The sequence below is a fragment of the Aotus nancymaae genome, unplaced genomic scaffold (assembly GCF_030222135.1).
Source record: "Aotus nancymaae isolate 86718 unplaced genomic scaffold, 86718_ANA_hifiasm-v0.15.2.pri h1tg000004l, whole genome shotgun sequence".
NCBI classification, from domain to species: Eukaryota; Metazoa; Chordata; class Mammalia; order Primates; family Aotidae; genus Aotus; species Aotus nancymaae.
The window spans coordinates 70,468,375-70,486,847 of NW_026988415.1; the positions used below are offsets into that span (position 1 = coordinate 70,468,375).

General features: G+C 45.8%; 1 protein-coding gene across 1 annotated transcript in view; it reads left to right on the forward strand.

Moving 5' to 3' along the window:
• LOC105705665 (doublesex- and mab-3-related transcription factor C1) overlaps positions 1–17,071 on the forward strand; it is a 42,082-nt gene extending 25,011 nt beyond the window's left edge. Inside the window, exons 3-8 of the mRNA XM_064363065.1 lie at positions 12,982–13,139; positions 13,440–13,498; positions 13,813–13,946; positions 15,190–15,250; positions 15,435–15,582; positions 16,532–17,071. Coding sequence (XP_064219135.1) covers positions 13,076–13,139; positions 13,440–13,498; positions 13,813–13,946; positions 15,190–15,250; positions 15,435–15,582; positions 16,532–16,644 — 579 coding nt within the window. The 5' untranslated portion in view covers positions 12,982–13,075 and the 3' untranslated portion in view covers positions 16,645–17,071. The remainder of the gene's footprint in view (positions 1–12,981; positions 13,140–13,439; positions 13,499–13,812; positions 13,947–15,189; positions 15,251–15,434; positions 15,583–16,531) is intronic.
• The last annotated feature ends 1,402 nt before the right edge of the window (positions 17,072–18,473 follow it).

An 18,473-nucleotide genomic window follows, 5' to 3' on the forward strand; every position in this document is an offset into this window, starting at 1 on the left:
CCCATTGCCACCAGGACCCAGGAACAAGCAGCGCTGCCTCGAGGAGGAGGGCGGACAGCCTAACAGGGCTAAGGGAGATGCCAGCTCTCTCCCTCCACAACCGCACCACCGCGAAAGCTGGCCATCCCCGGTTCACCCGACGCGTTGAAAGTGACATCAGATGCCACGAAGCAAAAAGCAGTCCAGCGTGCCAGCGTTTATTTCAGGCCCGGTGACCGGGACACCGTGGGCGAGCAGGGGCATGGAGCAGCAGAGGGGGCTCGGTCACCGTTCAGGCCTTTGTGTCTGTGGCTCCGGTGGTCTCAGATTCTGAGTGTCCGGTGTCCTCTCCTAGGGAGAAAAGCAGAGTGACAAGTGGACCCTTGGAAGCCCTGGGGATTTCTGGCTTGGTCTGAGGTGGTCTTGGTGGAACAGGAAGGGGCGGCGCGGATGGGCTTGGCGGTGAGCAGTGAGAGAGGCAGAGGCTGGCTCCCAGGGAGCTCTCACCTGAAGCACTTGGTGCACTGGAAGCACTTGAAGCACTGGAACCGGCTCCTCCAAGACCCTCGCAGAAGAGCAGGTTCCCTGGGCGAGCCTGTGCCACTGGATGGGTCCTCTGTGGCTTCAGACGCAACAACCAACTCCTCAGGCTCTTTTTGCGGCCCTTTCACATTCTGAAAGACAAACTAAATAGCCGGACCCTAATGGCCCCTCCCATCCCCGGCTTCCGTTACCCTCTCTGGCAACTGCTGTGTGCCTCCCCCGGCCCTATTCCAGGGGCCGGGGATGCGGCAGTGACCTGCACAGGCGAAGGTCCAGCCTCCCAGAGGACATTCCAGGACAATGGAGGGAAGCCAGACTCACCGGGTCAGCAGGTGGAAGGAAGGGAGCGAAGATCGTGCTTCCAAGAGCGTTGTGATGTGCCAGTAGGGACCAGCACGACTTCGTTGAAGACACCGGCGAAGCTCGTCACTCTGCCGGGTGATGAAACTTAATGTAGTTTTTCTAGTTCTGTGAAGAAAGACAACGGTCTTGTTGGAAATAGCATTGCATCTATAAATTACTTTGGGCAGTATGGCCATTTTCACGATACTGATTCTTCCTGTTCATGAGCATGGAATTTTCTTCCATTTGTTTGTGTCCTCTCTTATTTCCTTAAGCAGTGGTTTGTAGTTCTCCTTGAAGAGGCCCTTCACCTCCCTTGTGAGTTGCATTCCTAGGTATTTTATTTTCTTTGTAGCAATTGTGAATGGGAGTTCACTCATGATTTGGCTCTCTGCTTGTCTATTATTGGCGGATAGGAATGCTTGTGATTTTTGCACATTGATTTTGTATCCTGAGACTTTGCTGAAGTTGCTTATCAGCTTAAGGAGTTTCTGGGCTGAGACGATGGAGTTTTCTAACTATGCAGTCATGTCATCTGCAAACAGAGACAATTTGTCTTCCTGTCTTCCTATTTGTATACCCTTTATTTCTTTCTCTTGCCCGATTGCCCCTGCCAGAGCTTCCAATTCTGTTGAATAGGAGTGGTGAGAGAGGGCATCCTTGTCTTGTGCCGGTTTTCAAAGGGAATGCTTCCAGCTTTTGCCCATTCAGTGTGATACTGGCTATGGGTTTGTCATAAATAGCTCTTACCATTTTGAGATACGTTCCATCAATACATAGTTTATTGAGAGTTCTTAGCATGAAGGGTTGTTGAATTTTATCGAAGGTCTTTTCTGCGTCTATTGAGATAATCATGTGGTTTTTGTCGTTGGTTCTGTTTACGTGATGGATTACGTTTATCGATTTGCGTATGTTGAAGCAGCCTTGCATCCCAGGGATGAAGCCGATTTGATCATGGTGGATAAGCTTTTTGATGTGCTGCTGGGTTTCTTCGCCAGTATTTTATTGAGGATTTTCGCATCGATGTTCGTCAGGGATATTCGACTGAAATTTTCTTGTTTTGTTGTGTCTCTTCCAGGTTTTGGAATCAGGATGATGTTGGCCTCATAAAATGAGTTAGGAAGGAGTCCCTCTTTTTCTATTGTTTGAAATACTTTCAGAAGGAATGGTACCAGCTCCTCTTTGTACCTCTGTTAGAATTTGGCTGTGAACCTGTCTGGTCCTGGGCTTTTTTTTTTTTTTTTGGTTGGTAGGCTGTTAATTACTGCCTCAATTGTGATTATCTTTTTAATGTGGTGCATCACATTAATTAATTTGCATGTGTTGAGCCGTCCTTGCTTCCCAGGGATAAATCCTGCTTAGTCATGGTGAGCAATCATTTTAATGTGCTGCTGAGTTTGGCTTGCTCATATTTTGTTGTCCTTTTGCTTTCTTTTCCTGAAGTGTCTTCATCAGGCTTTGGTATCAGGGTGACGCTGGCCTCATAGCATGAACTTGAAAGCATTCTCCCTTCTTCAGTCTTTGGGAAGCGTTTGATAAGGTTTGGTGTTAATTTTCTTTAAATGTTTCGTAGAATTCACCAGGGAAGCCATCTGGTCCTCAACTTCTCCTTAATGGGAGGTTTTTGATTACTGATTCAATCGCCTTTCTCCTTATTGGTCCGTTCAGATTTTCTGTTTCTTCATGATGCAGGCTTGGTTGGTTGTATGCATCTATGAATTTACCCACTTCCGGGCTGATCCATTTATTGCTGCATAATTGTTCGCAGTTGTCTCTTACGATTCTTTTTTTATTCGTGGCATCAATTGTAAAGTCTCTTCTTTCATTTCTGATTTTATTTCCCTGATTATTCTCTCTTTCCTTATTATTTAGTCTAGCTAAAGGTTTGTTAATTTTGTTTATCTTTTCAAAACACCAACTCTTACTTTCATTGATTTTTTCCTATGGTTTTCTATTCTCTATTTTGTTTATTTCTTCTCTAATCTTTATTATTTCACTCCCTCTGCTATCTTTGGAGTTAGTTTGTTCTTCTTTTCCTAGTTCCTTGAGATAAAAAATGAATTTGATGGACGCAAATATATTTTGTTTAAATCTATGAGCATGATGTTTGTTTTCTATTTTCCCATTTGTTCTTTACTCCTTTCATCCATTTTTTTCATCTCATCACGTTTTGGTTGGGCGTTTTAAGATTCCATTTGTCTTCACTACTGTCTTATTAGATATATCTATTTTAATTTATTTAAATGGTTGCTCTAGGGCTTACAATATGCATGCTCAACTTATCACACTCTCTCTTCAAGTAATGTGTACCATTTCACATACAGTGTTTGAACCTCACTAGAGTATACCTTACTTTTCTTCTGTCTTTTTTTTTTTGGTAGTGTTATTCTTACGCATTTTATCTCTACATATGCTATTACACATGTATGTTATAAACATCATTCCGCTTTCAAGTCAACTTGTTATAAACTGTCAGTTGTCATTTATATATTTTTCAAATCTGATGATTATGTGTCTTGGGGTTGCTCTTCTCGAGGAGTATCTTTGTGGTGTTCTCTGTATTTCCTGGATTTGAATGTTGGTCTGCCTTGCTAGGTTGGGGAAGTTCTCCTGGATGATATCCTGAAGAGTGTTTTCTGACTTGGTTTCATTCTCTCCATCACTTTCAGGTCCACCAATCAAACGTAGATTTGGTCTTTTCGCATAATCCCGTATTTCTTGGAGGCTTTGTTCATTTCTTTTCAGTCTTTTTTTTCTCTAATCTTGTCTTCTCGCTTTATTTCATTGAGTTGATCTTCAGTCTCTGATATCTTTTCGTATGCTTGATGAATTCAGCTATTGAAACTTGTGTATGCTTCACGAAATTCTCATGTTGTGTTTTCAGTTCCATCAGGTCGTTTATGTTCTCCTCCACACTGGTTATCCTAGTTAGCATTTGGTCTAACCTTTTTTCAAGGTTCTTAACTTCCTTGCATTGGGCTAGAACATGGTCTTTTAGCTCAGGGAAGTTTGTCATTACGCACCTTCTGAAGCCTGCTTCTGTCAGTTCGTCAAACTCATTCTCCGTCCAGTTTTGAATTCCCTTGCTGGTGTGGAGTTGTGATGGAGGAGAAGAGGCGTTCTGGTTTTTGGAATTTTCAGCCTTTTTGCTCTGGTTTCTTCCCAACTTTGTGGATTTATCTACCTTTGGCCTTTGAAGCTGGTGACCTTTGGATGGGGTCTCTGAGTGGGCATCCTTTCTGTTGATGTTGAAAGTATTTCTTTCTGTTTGTTAGTTTTCCTTCTAACAGTCAGGTCCCTCTGTTGCAGGTCTGCTGGAGTTTGCTGGAGGTCCACTCCAGACCCTGCTTGCCTGGCAATCACCAGCAGGGGCTGCAGAACAGCAAAGATTGCTGCCTGTTCCTTCCTCTGGTAGCTTCATCTCAGAAGGGTACCTGCCAGATGCCAGCCAGAGCTCTCCTGTATGAGGTGTCTGTCGGTCCCTGCTGGGAGGTGTCTCCCAATCAGGATACATGGGGGTCAGGGAGCCACTTGAGGAGGCAGTCTGACCCTTATCAGAGCTCAAACGCTATGTTGGAAAATCCACTGCTCTCTTCAGAGCTGCCAGGCAGGGATGTTTAAGTCTGCTGAAGCTCTATACCCACAACCGCCCCTTTTCCCAGGTGCTCTGTCCCGGGAAGGTGGGGTCTTTATTTATAAGTCCCTGACAGGCTGCTGCCTTTTTTCAGAGATGCCCTTCCCAGCGAGGAGGGAGTCCAGTGACACAGTCTGCCTACGGAAGCCTTGCTGAGCTTCCGTGGGCTCCGCCCTGTTCAAATTTCCTGGCAACTTTGTTTATGCAGGCCAGGTTAAAGCTGCCTACTGGAGCCTCAGCAGTGGTGGACACCCCTCCCCCCCGCTGAGCTCGAATGTCCCAGGTGGAGCTCAGACTGCTCTGGCTGTGAGAATTTCAAGCCAGTAAATCTTAGCTTGCTGGTCTTCGTAGGGGTGGGACCCACCGAGCCAGATCACTTGGCTCCCTGGCTTCAGCCCCCTTTTTCAGGGGAGTGAACGGTTCTGTCTTGCTGGTGTTCCAGGCGCCACTGGGGTATGAAGAAAAAAAAAAAAAAAACTGCTGTGGCTAGCTCAGTGTCTTCACAAACGGCCACCCAATTTTGTGCTGGAAACCCGGGGCCCTGGTGTTGTAGGCACCAGAGGGATTGTCCTGGTCTGCGGATTGTGAAAACCATGGGAAAAACACGGTGTCTGGGCCGGAGTGTTGGGAACAGTCCCTAATGGCTTCCCTTGGCTGAGAGAGGGAGTTCCCTGGCCCCTTGAGATTCCTGGGTGAGGCGGCACCTCCCCCTGCTTCAGCTCACCCTTATTGGGCTGCACCCATTGTCCAGCCAGCCCCAACGAGATGAACCACGTACTCAGTTGGAAATACGGAGATCACCCACCTTCTGTGTGGCTCTGGCTGGGAGCCGTGCACAGGAACTGTTCCTATTTGCCCATCTTGCCAGCAATCCTATATATATATATGGGATATTATGTATATTATGTATAATATTATATATTATATATATAATTAGGATATAATATATATAATATGTACATTATGAATAATACATATATAGGATTGCTGGCATATTATATATATAATATATATATTATGTATATAATATACATTACATATATATGTAATATATAATATATATATTACATATATATATTATATATATTTAATGAGAAAAATGCTATCTTTTATGTATAGCCATAGGTTTCATTCATTCATCATGTTGTACAACATAAATATATACCATTTTTATTTGCCAATTTAAATAAAAAGAACGATGAAGACTTAAGTCTTCCAGGCCTTCAAAAAGTGAATTGAACAGAATGGAAATGATTACAAAACATGTCAACATCTGCGGTGCAAAGCTAAAGCAATTTTCCTTTATTAAAAAGGAAAATTGATGCCATTGAGTGCTTCCATTAGACAAATGGAAAATTATCAAAGCAGTAATCTATGATGTCACTACCCTAAACTAGAAAAAGAAGAGCAAAAGAAGCAGAAGGAAGGAAATGTGAAAGATGGGTAAAATAATCAATGAAATGTAAACCCGAAAAATAATAGAGAAAATCAATGACATAAAGCCTGAGGTCTTTAAGAAGACTCATAAAACACACATACCTCAAGAAAGACTGACAAAATAAGCCCACGATGATTCGCTGCCTTCGTACATATTTACTGAATGACTTTAATAACTATAGTTACGAAACTTTTCATATAGTTGACTTTAGGAAGCTAAACCCTTATGTTTGCAACGTGAATCATACAGTGGCGAGCAGAAATAAAAGAAACATCGGACTCTTGATTTAAATCGCAACAAAATTTAATTTTTGAACTAACAGCCAGATCCCTGTCTTTCATCATAGAAACTAGTTTCTGCAATGTCTTTCACAATTAACTCAATTTCCTTTCTAAGAGGTAGAAATGATACCCAAATGACTGCACTATGAGTTCAATTATTCATGCTACAAGCATGTCTTTGCAAATTGGAAAGTTCTTGGAGACAAAATTTCTCGTGATTTAGGTAATGCTGAAAGTAAGGTAGTTGAAATTTTTCAGACTTTGAATCAACTATTCTTCCATATTGTTAGAAAGATCTCGTATTACGTGGACATTTGCATGGTGACTTAGTTGAAGGTCTTCTGCTTTTTGTAAAATATTATATATAGACTCACAGTTTTCTATTATGTGTTATGTAACTGAAATAACAGTATCTTTTTACGATGTCTCCACCTAATGTGTGTGTGTCTGTGTGTGTGTGTGTGTGTGTGTGTGTTCTACAAGATTCAAGCCATTTTTTAATTGGCCAAATTAATAACCTCAGACCCTCTTAATAATTATCATGAACTGCTTTTTTGCTGTTGCTGACCAATTAATTCTAATTTCGGGCAACAAATTTTGTCAATCTGATTAGACTGTTAGAGAGAACATTCTTATCAAATTCATCATGTATTTTTTTTTTTTACATTTCTCTTAACATTGTCCACTTCATTCTCTTTACATTTCTTCCAACAAAGCAAATAAACAGCTTGTGCACTTTCTCTGTCGCCGCAAATGCAACATCAACAACAACAAGGTGGGCAAGGGGGTGAGATGAGCTTTTTTACATCAAAATGCCCATGCATAAAAGCAGAAATGAATTATAGAATTAGAAAAATCACCATTTTTTTAACGGACAAAGTAATAATCAATTCAGGCAAGAGCCTGGAATGAATACTAAGGCCAAGAGGTAAACTTTTGTTGGAGAACAGAATATCTGCATGTCATCGAAATATCATGCCACAGACTACTTGTTAATCATAGAGGGACATAAGTACCTTCACCATGTAGTACTCTGTCTGACAAATACCTTAATTAAGTGATAAAACTGATGAATACAAACAGCATCACCGGTAACCAGAGAAACTGGCATTAGGAGCCTCCATATGTGATATAATGTGAACTACTCATCACCTACTTAATATTCATACCCAAAGTGTCAAACATAAATATAGACAAGAGGCAAATATCAGGCCAACCCGTATTGTGGGACGCTTTACAAGACAACGGGCCTCGGCTCTGGAAAAAAATGTCATCGTCAAGGTTTAAAAAATTGGTTGGGGTGCTGTTTGCAATTAGAAGGCACTAAAGAGACATGACAACTGTGTGCAGCGTATCACGTTTGACTGGATTGTTGATCCCCCCAAAAATCTTTCAAAAGGGTATTATTGGGACATTTGGTCAAATTTAATATGGACTGTATGTGGACTTGGATAATAGTGCCCCTTCATTGTTACATTTCTTCAACGTGATAGTGGCACTGTGGTTTCATTGGAGTACATTCTAGTACTTAGGAGGTACATGCTGAAGTAACGGGGTGAAGTGTTTGGAACTGTTACGTGGTTAAGCAAGAAAAGGAATACTGGGAGATAAAGCAATGAGATAACGTGAATCTAGGCAAAATATTTTTCACTGTATTACCGCCTCAGCTTTGTGTATTTTCAAAATAAAACGTTGAGGAAAATCGATTCCTCATATTTAGAGTTATGCACTGAAATGTTTCCAAATCAAATAAGATACACTAAGATATCCACATATGATTTTTGTACCTTTTTGATTTCTGATATTTGCTTGAAAATAATCTGGAGGAGGGGGAGAGGACAGGATATGTAAGAAATGTGGTTGGCCATGAGTTGTTAATGGTTGCAGCTGGGAGATGGATATTTGGAGGTTCCTTATGCTATCCTCTCTTGTGCTGTCGTTCTCAAAATGTGGTCCCCTACCAGCAGCGTTAGCATCACCAGGGAACTTGTTAGAAAAGCAAGCTCTGGGTCCCACCCCAGATCTTGTCATCTGAGAATACAGATATGGAGCTCAGAAATCTGTGTTTTATCAAGCCCTCTGGGTGATTCTGATGCACGCTAGTGTTTTAGTTTAGGTGTTTTAATGTAGCATATACAAAAAAATGAAATAAAAAATACACCATAGCTGTTAACATTTACTATGGGAGAGGAAGGTAGGTTTGACATTAGCAAAGCTATAAAAGGAAGGGGGCACGAGAGAGGTTTGTGTGTTGCCCATATATTTTGTTGCTTGCTCTAGATACTAATTGCATGTGCATGTTTAATTTTTGAAAACTCATTAAGAGGCCTGGCATGGTGGCTCACACCTGTAATCCCAGCAATTTTGTCGGGCAGATTGCTTGAGCCCAGGAGTTCAAGATAGCCTGGGCAGCATGGCGAAACCCCGTCTCTACAAAATAGACTAAAATTACCTGGGCATGGTGGCATGTGCCTGTAGTCCCAGCTACTTGAGAGGCTCAGGCAGGAGGATTGCTTGACACCAAGAGGTGGAGGTTGCAGTGAGCCAAGATCACGACACTGTACTACAGCAGCCTGGGTGACAGAGTGAGGGGCTTCTTTTTCGCTTCTTCTTTGTTTACAAATCAAATAAAGAAAGCAACCCAAGGGAAGGAAGGAAGGAAGGAAGGAAGGAAGGGAGGGAGGGAGGGAGGGAGGGAGGGAGGGAGGGAGGGAGGGAAGGAGAGAGGGAGGGAAGGAGAGAGGGAGGGAGGGAGGGAAAAAGGGTAAGAAAGAAAGAAAAGAAAGAAAGAAATAGAAAACTCATTAAGATATACATTTATAATTTTTTTACATTTTGGATTATGAGTTAAACCTTGCTGAAGGTTTTGGAAAAAATCTCCAAGTTACCCTAAGCTGGGTATTCTACAAATGGTGGATTCTCCCCTAACTGATCCATAGATTCAGCGGAAATGCAATCCAAGTCTGTTACAATAGAGTCTCTGGGAAACTTGACATTGCATGCTAATTTATGCAGAAGGACAAAAGGCATAAGACATGCAGGGGGTGGTGTGGTGGTGTAGGGAGAGAGGAAGAAGGAAGGAAAGGAAAGGAGAGGAAAGGAAAGGAAAGGAAAGGAAAAAGGAAAAGGAATAGGGATGGAACGGAAAGGAAAAAGAAAAGGGAAGGAAGGGAATGGTGGGTTAGTGTAGGGAGAAAGGAAGAAGAATGGAAGGAAGGACGAAAGGAAAGGAAAAGAAAGGAAGGGAACAGAAAGGAAAGGAAAGGAAAGGAAAACACAAGGAAACTATTTTAATATGGAAATGCTGGCAGCATTTCTCTAAAATCAGGAGCAATCCAAATAAGCCCAATTTTGCTGTCACTGTCAGATCTTGTACTAGGCTTCCTAGCCAGCACAGTCAAAAAACAAAACAAAACAAAACGGAAAACCGTAAGTTCAATTCTATTTCTACTACTTGTAAACTCACAGATAACTTCAGAACACCTATAGAGTTTGGCATGTTGCCTGGCTTTAAGATCAAGTCACGTTTTGAAAAATTAAAAGCATTTTTGTAAATTAGATCCAAATAGAAATTGTCATTTTAAACAGACATCAAGTACAAGAACAGCAACAATCTACAGTATCTTGGGATAAATACAATAAATGATGTGCAAGACCTAAATGTGCCAAAGATAAAACTAAAAGCTAAACTGAAACATTAAAACATTAAGGACCCACATAAGTGGAGACATCCCAAGTTGGTGAATAGGAAGGCTGAGTATTCTACAGATAGTGGTTTCTCCCCTAACTGATCCATAGATTCAGTGAAAATGCAATCCAAATCTGTTACAACCAAGTCTGGAGGAGACTTGATATTGCATACTAATTTATGCAGGAGGACAAAAGGCAAAGAATAGCAAAGATGTGTTTGGAGATGATGAATACCATGCAGAGACTTGCCCTAGCAGATGTCAAGATGTATTATGAAGTGAAAAAATTTAAGACGATGTAGTAGTGGTACAGGAATAGACACATTTATCTGCGGAACGTAACAGGGAGTTCATAAACAGAGGCACACAAATATGGACGAAAGTGTCGCCAGGCTTTGTTTCTTGGGGGTTGCAAAGTCACCACTGATTGGGAATCCGCGGCATAGAAATATGGATCATCGATCTTTAATCACATGCTGAATTTTTAAAAGGTAAATTACAGAATACCAAGTACATGAGTTAAAAATGCATGCACACAAAATATTTCACACTCAAACGGAGACTAATCTGGGAAACAAGCCTTGGGGAGCGTAAAGCTCAGCTTTCACCTCAGGATTTCTTGACTGATCTAGTACAGCGAACAGGAGAAGCTAGAGGGCTGTGAGGGGGCGTGGCCTCAGAGCGTGAGCGGCAAGAGATCTCGAAGTTCATTGGTCGCCAGCCACAGGGGCGGGAGGTCGAAGGCAGTACAAGAGCTCACCGGCCTTTGTGGCAAGGGAGAGAAGGGAAGAAGAAGCCGGGTCTTCCCTCAGCCCCTCTGACTGATTCTGACTTGCTAGAGGCTGGGGTAACCGCAGGCTGACATCAGAATTAAATGTTTGTTCCCCACGCCTCCTATTTCCTCCCACCCTCCTGAGCCAGATTCCCAAACCCTTCCCCTCTCTGCTACCTCAGCAGGGAACCCCCATCTTCTCCTGATGTCCCGTTCCACCCTCAGCTCTCCCAGAACCCCTTTTGGGAGGACCCCTTGCTCCAGCCCCCTGAGCCCTGGCCTTTGGCCAATGAGGCAGGGCTCATGGAACTGCTTTTGATTCAGAGGTCGAGGAGAGAGTGAATGATTGGCCTTCCTGAGGAAGTGGCGCATTCTGGGGCGGTTGGGACTGGGTGTGTGGGGTGGGGTGGGGGTGGGGGGAGGTGGTGTGCTCAAGCACAATTGTTGAAGTGTGGGGAGGAGTATGGAAGATTTTGGGGAGGCTGTGGAGGGAACGTGTGGGTTTGCCTGAAAGCACAGAGGGTCAGCCCCAGAGAAACACTACTGCCCTAGGAGTTCCCTATGGGCTAGATCAGAACCTGAGACTTCATAGGGGGCTCACCAGATGTCTGCTGAATGAATAATCGAGGGAATCGGCTGGGCGCGGTGGCTCACGCCTGTAATCCCAGCGCTTTGGGAGGCCGAGGAGGGTGACTCACCTGAGGTCAGGAGTTCAAGAGCAGCCTGGCCAACATGATGAAACCCCACCTCTACTACAAATACAAAAAACTAGCCAGGCATGATGGCAGACACCTGTAATCTCAGCTACTCGGGAGGCTGAGGCAGGAGACTCACTTGAATCCCGGAGGCAGAGGTTGCAGTGAGACGAGATCTGCCATTGCGCTCCAGCCTGAGCAACAAGAAAATGTGGTACATATACACCATGGAATACTACTACGCAGCCATAAAAAACCTTGAGTTCATGTCCTTTGTAGGGACTTGGATGAATCTGGAAACCATCATTCTCAGCAAACCGACACAAAAACAGAAAATCAAACACCGCATGTTCTCACTCATAGGTGGATGTTGAACAATTAGACCATGTGGACTCAGGGAGAGGAGCATCACACACTGGGGGCAGTTGGGGGTGGGTAGAGGAGAGACAGCGTGGGGTGGGGAGGGATAACATGGGGAGAAATGCCAGAGACAGTATGCACCTAAAGTAAAATAAAAATAAAATAAATAAAATAAAATACAAAGCAAAAAAAAAAAAAAAAAAAAAAAAGAATCAAGGGGATGCATGAAGGGATGAATGAAAATAATAATTGAAAGAGGGCCAGGGATCCAGGAGAACAATATGATTTCATGGGGTACAAGAGGGAAATCAGCTTAAAGGGGGAGCAAGGGAATAATTAAGTGTAAGGTGGGGGTGCAAGAAAAAAAATCAGCATGAATCAGCATGAAATGTGAGGGGAAAATTGAATATAGGACATAGGAGAGACTACAACAGAATTGAGTGCTGGGGGCACAAAACCCCGTGTGGGGAATGAATGAATACAGAAGGTTCGGAAGAGAATTGAAGTGGATGCCAGGACTGAGAGTTGGATTTGGCAGAGTGCAGGATGATACACAAAAAGCGGGTGTAGTAATGGTGGAAGAGGGAACGGGAGTGCATGTGCATCCCTGAAAATGGGGTCTATGGTGAAGGTTCGGTAAGCAAGGAGAATGATAACTGGATTGAATGGGTACAGGATCCATGACAAGAGTTTCTTGGGAAGGGGCTATGTGTGAGTGAGGCTTTCTGGGAAGGAGGCAACATGAACAAGGAGGTCGCAATGAAGGTTGGTGAAAACCATGGGAGGAGAGGGGGAGGGAAGGCAATCTGATTCCAGTGGTCAGAAGGATGGAGAAGCATTCAGCCACCTCAGATAGGGTTTTCCAAGTGCAGAGGAAGTACGTTGCGGGTAGGGGATCATGTGGCCATTCTGACCTCCGCTCCTGACCCTGGAACCATGGATCCCAAAGAAATACCTGCTGCACCCTGCTGCCCCTCTGACTCTGAATGCACCACAGGGTGTGAGACTGGAGCACCATGGGGGACTGGGACTGAACTTGGCCCCAGAAGAGTTACAGGTCGCTGTGACCTCTACCACAACCACAGCATCACTGCCCACCCAAATCAGTGGCCACAAGCATTTCTGCCTCTTCCAGGCCTGCAAGTGTCACAATTGTGTCCTCTTCTCATGAGTATGGTGTCTGAGACGGGGAGGGGTCAGGCATCCTCTAAATGGGACTAACCTTTGCCCTGAAATCCTTTACTTCAGAGAACGCCTCAGGGCCTTGCCTGCTGTGAGTGCCTTGAAGAGGGAGCAGCGGGCACAGCCAAAGAGACACCTGGCTCAAGGACTGAGAAGGAGTATGGCTGCCCCTCCCAAATCTCCCATCCGTGTCAGGAATTTAACCATCAGAGCAGGAGTTCTCAGTGAGTGTTTCTGGCCAGGGAGGGAGCCAGAGTTTGGGTGGAGGAAGCATGAGTAGTTCTGTCACCAGTCCTGTCACAGAATTGCAGTGTGACCTGGGGCAAGTTGCTCCCTGGACCTTAGTTTGCCCAGGTGTAAAATGTCATCAGTGTTATCTACCAAGTGTTTGTAGGAAGGAGAGATCTGGGGGACAGGGGAATCAAAGAGCTCCATGGTGAGATGAGACCTGAGACTGGAGGTGGGGTGAAGTAGGGTGGGGTTGGGGGGAAAGACTCACCAAAGCTGTTCCTGGTCTTTTGCAGCTGGGAAGGAGAACAACATGCGGCAGTCCGAGACCCACATCTTCACAGCCCCCGAGGAGGTAAGGAGAGTCGGTGGCCGGCTGGGGAGGCTACCACCCAGCCACTGTCCAGACACCTTGCACTGTGTCCCAAAGACATGGGTTTCATCTCCAATCCTATCATCAGCTCACCATATGACCTTCAGAAAAATCACTTCTCCTCCCTGAGCCTCAATTTCCCCAGTTGCAAAATGAAAGGTAAGACTGCTTGGTCTTCAAGGTCTTTAGAGCACTGACATTCTAGGCTCCTATCCTCATCCCAAAAGATGTCCACACCTCCTCTCTCCACGGCCGGCCTGGTACCTGACTGCAACATGTGCTCTCTGCCCCTGCAGGGGAGCTCCCAAGGGGCTCTGCTGCTTGACCAGGCCCCAGAAACTTTGTCTCTGCCCTGTACTCCAGTGACCTTGGAGCAGCAACTGGTTTCTCCTTCTGGGGATCCCCACAGGGCCCCTGCCCTGCCCAGCATGTGAGTAGTGTGAGGACCATGGAGTAGGTTGTGTCTTGTGTGCCTAACCTTGTTCCTGATGCCATGGGAAATGGAGGAGGAGGAGGAGGAGGAGGAGGAGGAGGAGGAGGGAGAAGGAGGAGGAGGGAGAAGGAGGAGGAGGAGGGGGGAGGAGGAGGAGGGAGAAGGAGGAGGAGGAGGAGGGAGAAGGAGGAGGAGGAGGCAGGAGGAGGAGGGAGAAGGAGGAGGAGGAGGGAGGAGGAGAAGGAGGAGGAGGGAGGAGATGGAGGAGGAGGGAGGAGGAGGAGGGAGGAGGAGGAGGGAGAAGGAGGAGGAGGGAGGAGGAGGAGGGAGAAGGAGGAGGAGGAGGGAGGAGGAGGAGGGAGGAGGAGGAGGAAGAGGGAGGAGGAGGAGGAGGAGGGAGGAGGAGGAGGGAGAAGGAGGAGGAGGAGGGAGGAGGAGAAGGAGGAGGAGGGAGGAGAAGGAGGAGGAGGGAGGAGGAGGAGGGAGGAGGAGGAGGAGGAGGGAGGAGGAGGAGGAGGAGAGCAAGGTAGCATCTAAGACTAACGGGCAAGGACAGGGCTCTCCTAGCTTTGCTATTTTCTATTTTTAAGACTTTGGACAAGTGACTTTATGTGTCTGAACCTCCATTTCCCTATGGATGTACTGAGGACAATATTCTATACCCATAGCATTGAAAAGAGAACTGGCACACGGCCTGCTACAGAGTAGGGCTTCAACAAATGGGGGTTGTTGTTTCACATGAAACAGGTGGATGGGATAGAAGTAGAAGGTCCTGCTGAAAAGTGGGGTCCGTGCTGACAAGGGCCACAGAGGCCCAGGGCAAAGCCTAGAGGCCATTAGAGAAAGGTTCTTGGAGGTGAGCCGTGTTTGTCCTTCAAGACCCATGAGGATTGGGCAATATGGAAGTGAGAACCGGTCCCTGAGCAGGGACAGTAATAACATCTCTCCAGGTGCTTTGCAAATTAAAACACAGACACCTGTAATTTCCCACGATATTTATCATTGCCCTGGGAGGAAAAAGCTGGTAGGAATAAGTGTCCCTGTAACGGAAAAGAGGTATGGGAAAGAAACCTGGACAAGCAGGAGAAGGGACTTGCCCCAGTCACAATGACCAATGGTCCAGCAGGCATTGGGATTCCCACATCCAGATATTGCAAAATCCTGCCCCTCTCTCTGTCTACCAGTAGGATGTGTCCGCCAGCGGATTTAATCCCCTGGCCTCTCCTTTCCTTGTTTCTAGATGCTCAACTCTGATCCTCCAGCCCTGTGCCACCCTTGACCCTCTTCTACTACAGCCACAGGTCCTGGGAAAGTAGTGGGGTCCAGAACCCTGGGAGGGGTGGAGCTTAGTGGATGGGAAGAGCAGAAGGCCTTGGTGGGGGTGGGGGAGGAGGTTGAGGGAACAGGGGGCTGAAGGGGCACTTGTCGCCTTGGGAAGAGGTGTCGTTTCCCAGTGCCTATTCTCTCACACCCTTTCCTTTGCAGGTCCCCAAAGTCTCTGACCAGGCTTTGGTTTCTGCCCACTCAGAGTGGCAGCGGAAGCTGGAGGCTGCTGAGGCTCTGCTGACTCTGAGAAACTCCGCCCAGGCCCCTCCTGACTCCGTCTCCCTGCACCAGCCCTGCAACCCACCAGGTAGCCTGCTCCCTGAAAGGAGAACACAGAGTGGGAATAGCTGGGGAATGGGGGTCGTCGTGGTAAGCAGGTTCTAACTGAAAAATCAGAGTCAGTAAGTTGAATCTCCTTGGGGCCAAGCACCCAAGCTCCTCAGGATGACTCCCGAGATGGTAGTTGAGGGCTGTTTAGTGAATCTTCAGTTTATTGAGCTTTGTGCACAACAGCAAGCGTCCAGTGCCCCGATGTCAAGAAAGAAGGCCTGAGGGTGGCATGCAGCATATCAAGTGGAAGAACCGGCTCCCTTGACTTTCATCCCAGGTTCTATGCTCAGCCCCCTGTGGCCTACTGTGGTCTGGGGAGGACATACAGAGATGATAAAGGGCTTGGTCTGGAAGGAGGTCTGGTCTCTGCCGTCCGGGAGCTTCCAGTCTCGACGTGGAGACTGGATGCCTTGGCGAGCTGTGTTTTGCGGCCAAATTTTAACGATGTGCCCAGAGAGGAGGAGCTGGAGGAGCTCCGAGGGGGGATAAAGAACTGGGGAGGCTGTGGGGGAAGGCTAGGCATTCCCAGATCAAAACGGTGGATGGAGCATGGTGTGTCAGTGAAGATACAACCCTGGAGGGAGTGCTAACAGAAAGGGATGGGGCTGGAGAGGGTACCAATCACAGAGGTCTGACAGGTCAGGCTTAGGAGGCTGGGCCAGCAACTCGGGGTAGTGAGGAGCCAGGGAACGTTTTCCGAGCTAGGGAGAACAATTTCAGAGACCCTGAGCTTAGCAAAAGGAGTTGTGGTGGCTTTGATGGAGGGATTGGGGGAGGCAAGATGGGAGATGGGGAAATCAGAGAGGAAGAGGTCTATGCAACAGTCCAGGTGACAAATCTTTGGTTGGGCGGGACATGTAAAAATCGTAGACCTGGAAGGGGATGTGGATGTGACCTGGCTCCGGCCCCCTCCTTTCTGTCCACAGCTCCTGCTGGAGATAAAGGATTCCAGCCTCCCAGCCCCTCTGTCTGCCCCAGGCCAGCCAGCTCCATCTCGCTGCCTATTGGACATGCGGGAGGCATCTCCCTCTTGAGCTAGGAACCCAGAGGAGGAGGCCTCAATAGAGCACTGCCTATTTGGTATCCAGTTTCTGAATGTGCGAAATGGTTAATGTTCAAAATGCTTAACATCTTTTTTCAGAGCCTTCAGGTGTTTTATAAGCTTTTTATTATATGGGGCGATTCCTTTGCTGAGGGTGGATATTCTTGTACTTCTATCCCTTACTCTTTTGGATGCTAGGCCCTTTATCTGTCTCACAAGGACAGGATTGTGCAATCTAAGTTGATCAGTCTCTCAGTGGGGTTCTGTGTGAGTTCATATGCCAGAGTTTTTATTCGTCTTGTGATTGCTGACATACCTGTGCACTTACGTGTGTACCCATGCATGTGGAAACATGAAGATGTTTTCACTTTGTGTCTAGGTTTATGTACGTGAACAAATAATAAAACCTTCTTGTTATAAGGCACTGTGATATACGGGTTGTTTGTTACCACAGTATAACCCAGACTATCCCGACTCTAACCAATTTGTTCAATTCATGTTTCAGAGTGAGAATCACCTTATCCAATAACTGGGATTTCTTAACATGCCTAGATAAGAAAATGGTAGAGGAAAAAGAGTCGGGTATTTATTCATTGAGCAGTTAAGTACCTACCCTCTGCCTGACACCGACTGTTTCCAGTTGTCCAGAGGGCCACGAGTGGCAATGCCCACAGGATCAAGCAGATCATGTAAATGAGCAGAGCAGGCCCGAGGGGCTCTGGCCAGACTGACAGTGCATGCTCTACCTAAGTGGGCAGCTGCTGCTTGGCCCTAGGCAATTGTTACCATGCAGGGATAGTGACTCAAAGTGGCCAAATTGACTGTTTTTTCAAGAGAAGGTGGAATTCTAGATTTCTGTATAAAATCGCTCAACTTGTAAACGTTGGCTCGGGTTTCTTCTTTAAGCCCTATATCTGGGCCAAACCAAACTTCCATGAAGGACAGTTTTGGCCAATGGGAATGCCAGTTTTATTCTAGTCAAAGGTGAATTTTACAGTGGGGGAAACTGAGGCCAATCAGGATAAGAAGAATCAAACAGGGGAAATGAATTAGACTCAGACCCTATTTTTGAAGGACCCATGAAATATGAGGAAGCATCACTACCTTTTATTTATTTATTCTGTGCTCACCGCACTAAGCACATACAGCCTCACGGTAACTTTGCAAGCCAAGCATTATTGTTGCCATTTTGCCTATGAGGAAACACGCTCAAAGAATGAAAGTGGCTTGCGAAAGTGGTTTTGGGGAAATTTTAAGCCAAAGGTCAGCAAACACTCCCTTGTCTTTACCAGACCCTAAATTAGCTAGTAATTCAATTTTTAATAAAGCACTGAATAAAAGGTTCAAAACTCAAAGCGACAAACATCAACCAGAGGGTTTTTCCAAAATAGTCCCTTTATTTCTTACTCAGGGTAACAATACGTAGTAATCGATCACATCTTTCTTACCTGCACTGGTTTCCCAGTCCTCTGCTGATATTCTAAACCAATGAAGACCTGGAGACCCCCCACCAGGCAGAGAGAAAGCTCAATTGGACACGCCTGGATATGGGCCCTTTTCCATGCTATTTTCTCCCTCCTTTCTTCCCTGCCAGTACTTCACCCAAGACGATTGATTGGGATGACATCCAGTTACAACCGATCTTTTCTTTTTTGAGACGCTGAGCAGTCAGTATTCTTATATTCTTGATCTGATGGCAGAGAAACAAACATGCAAAGCCACTCAGACTCAGAGCAAGACTGAAGTCCATCTCACACCTTCCTTCCTTCCCTGATTTGTTACTCAAACAAGTGATCCCAAATCCCCTCTATTCCCAGTGATGGATG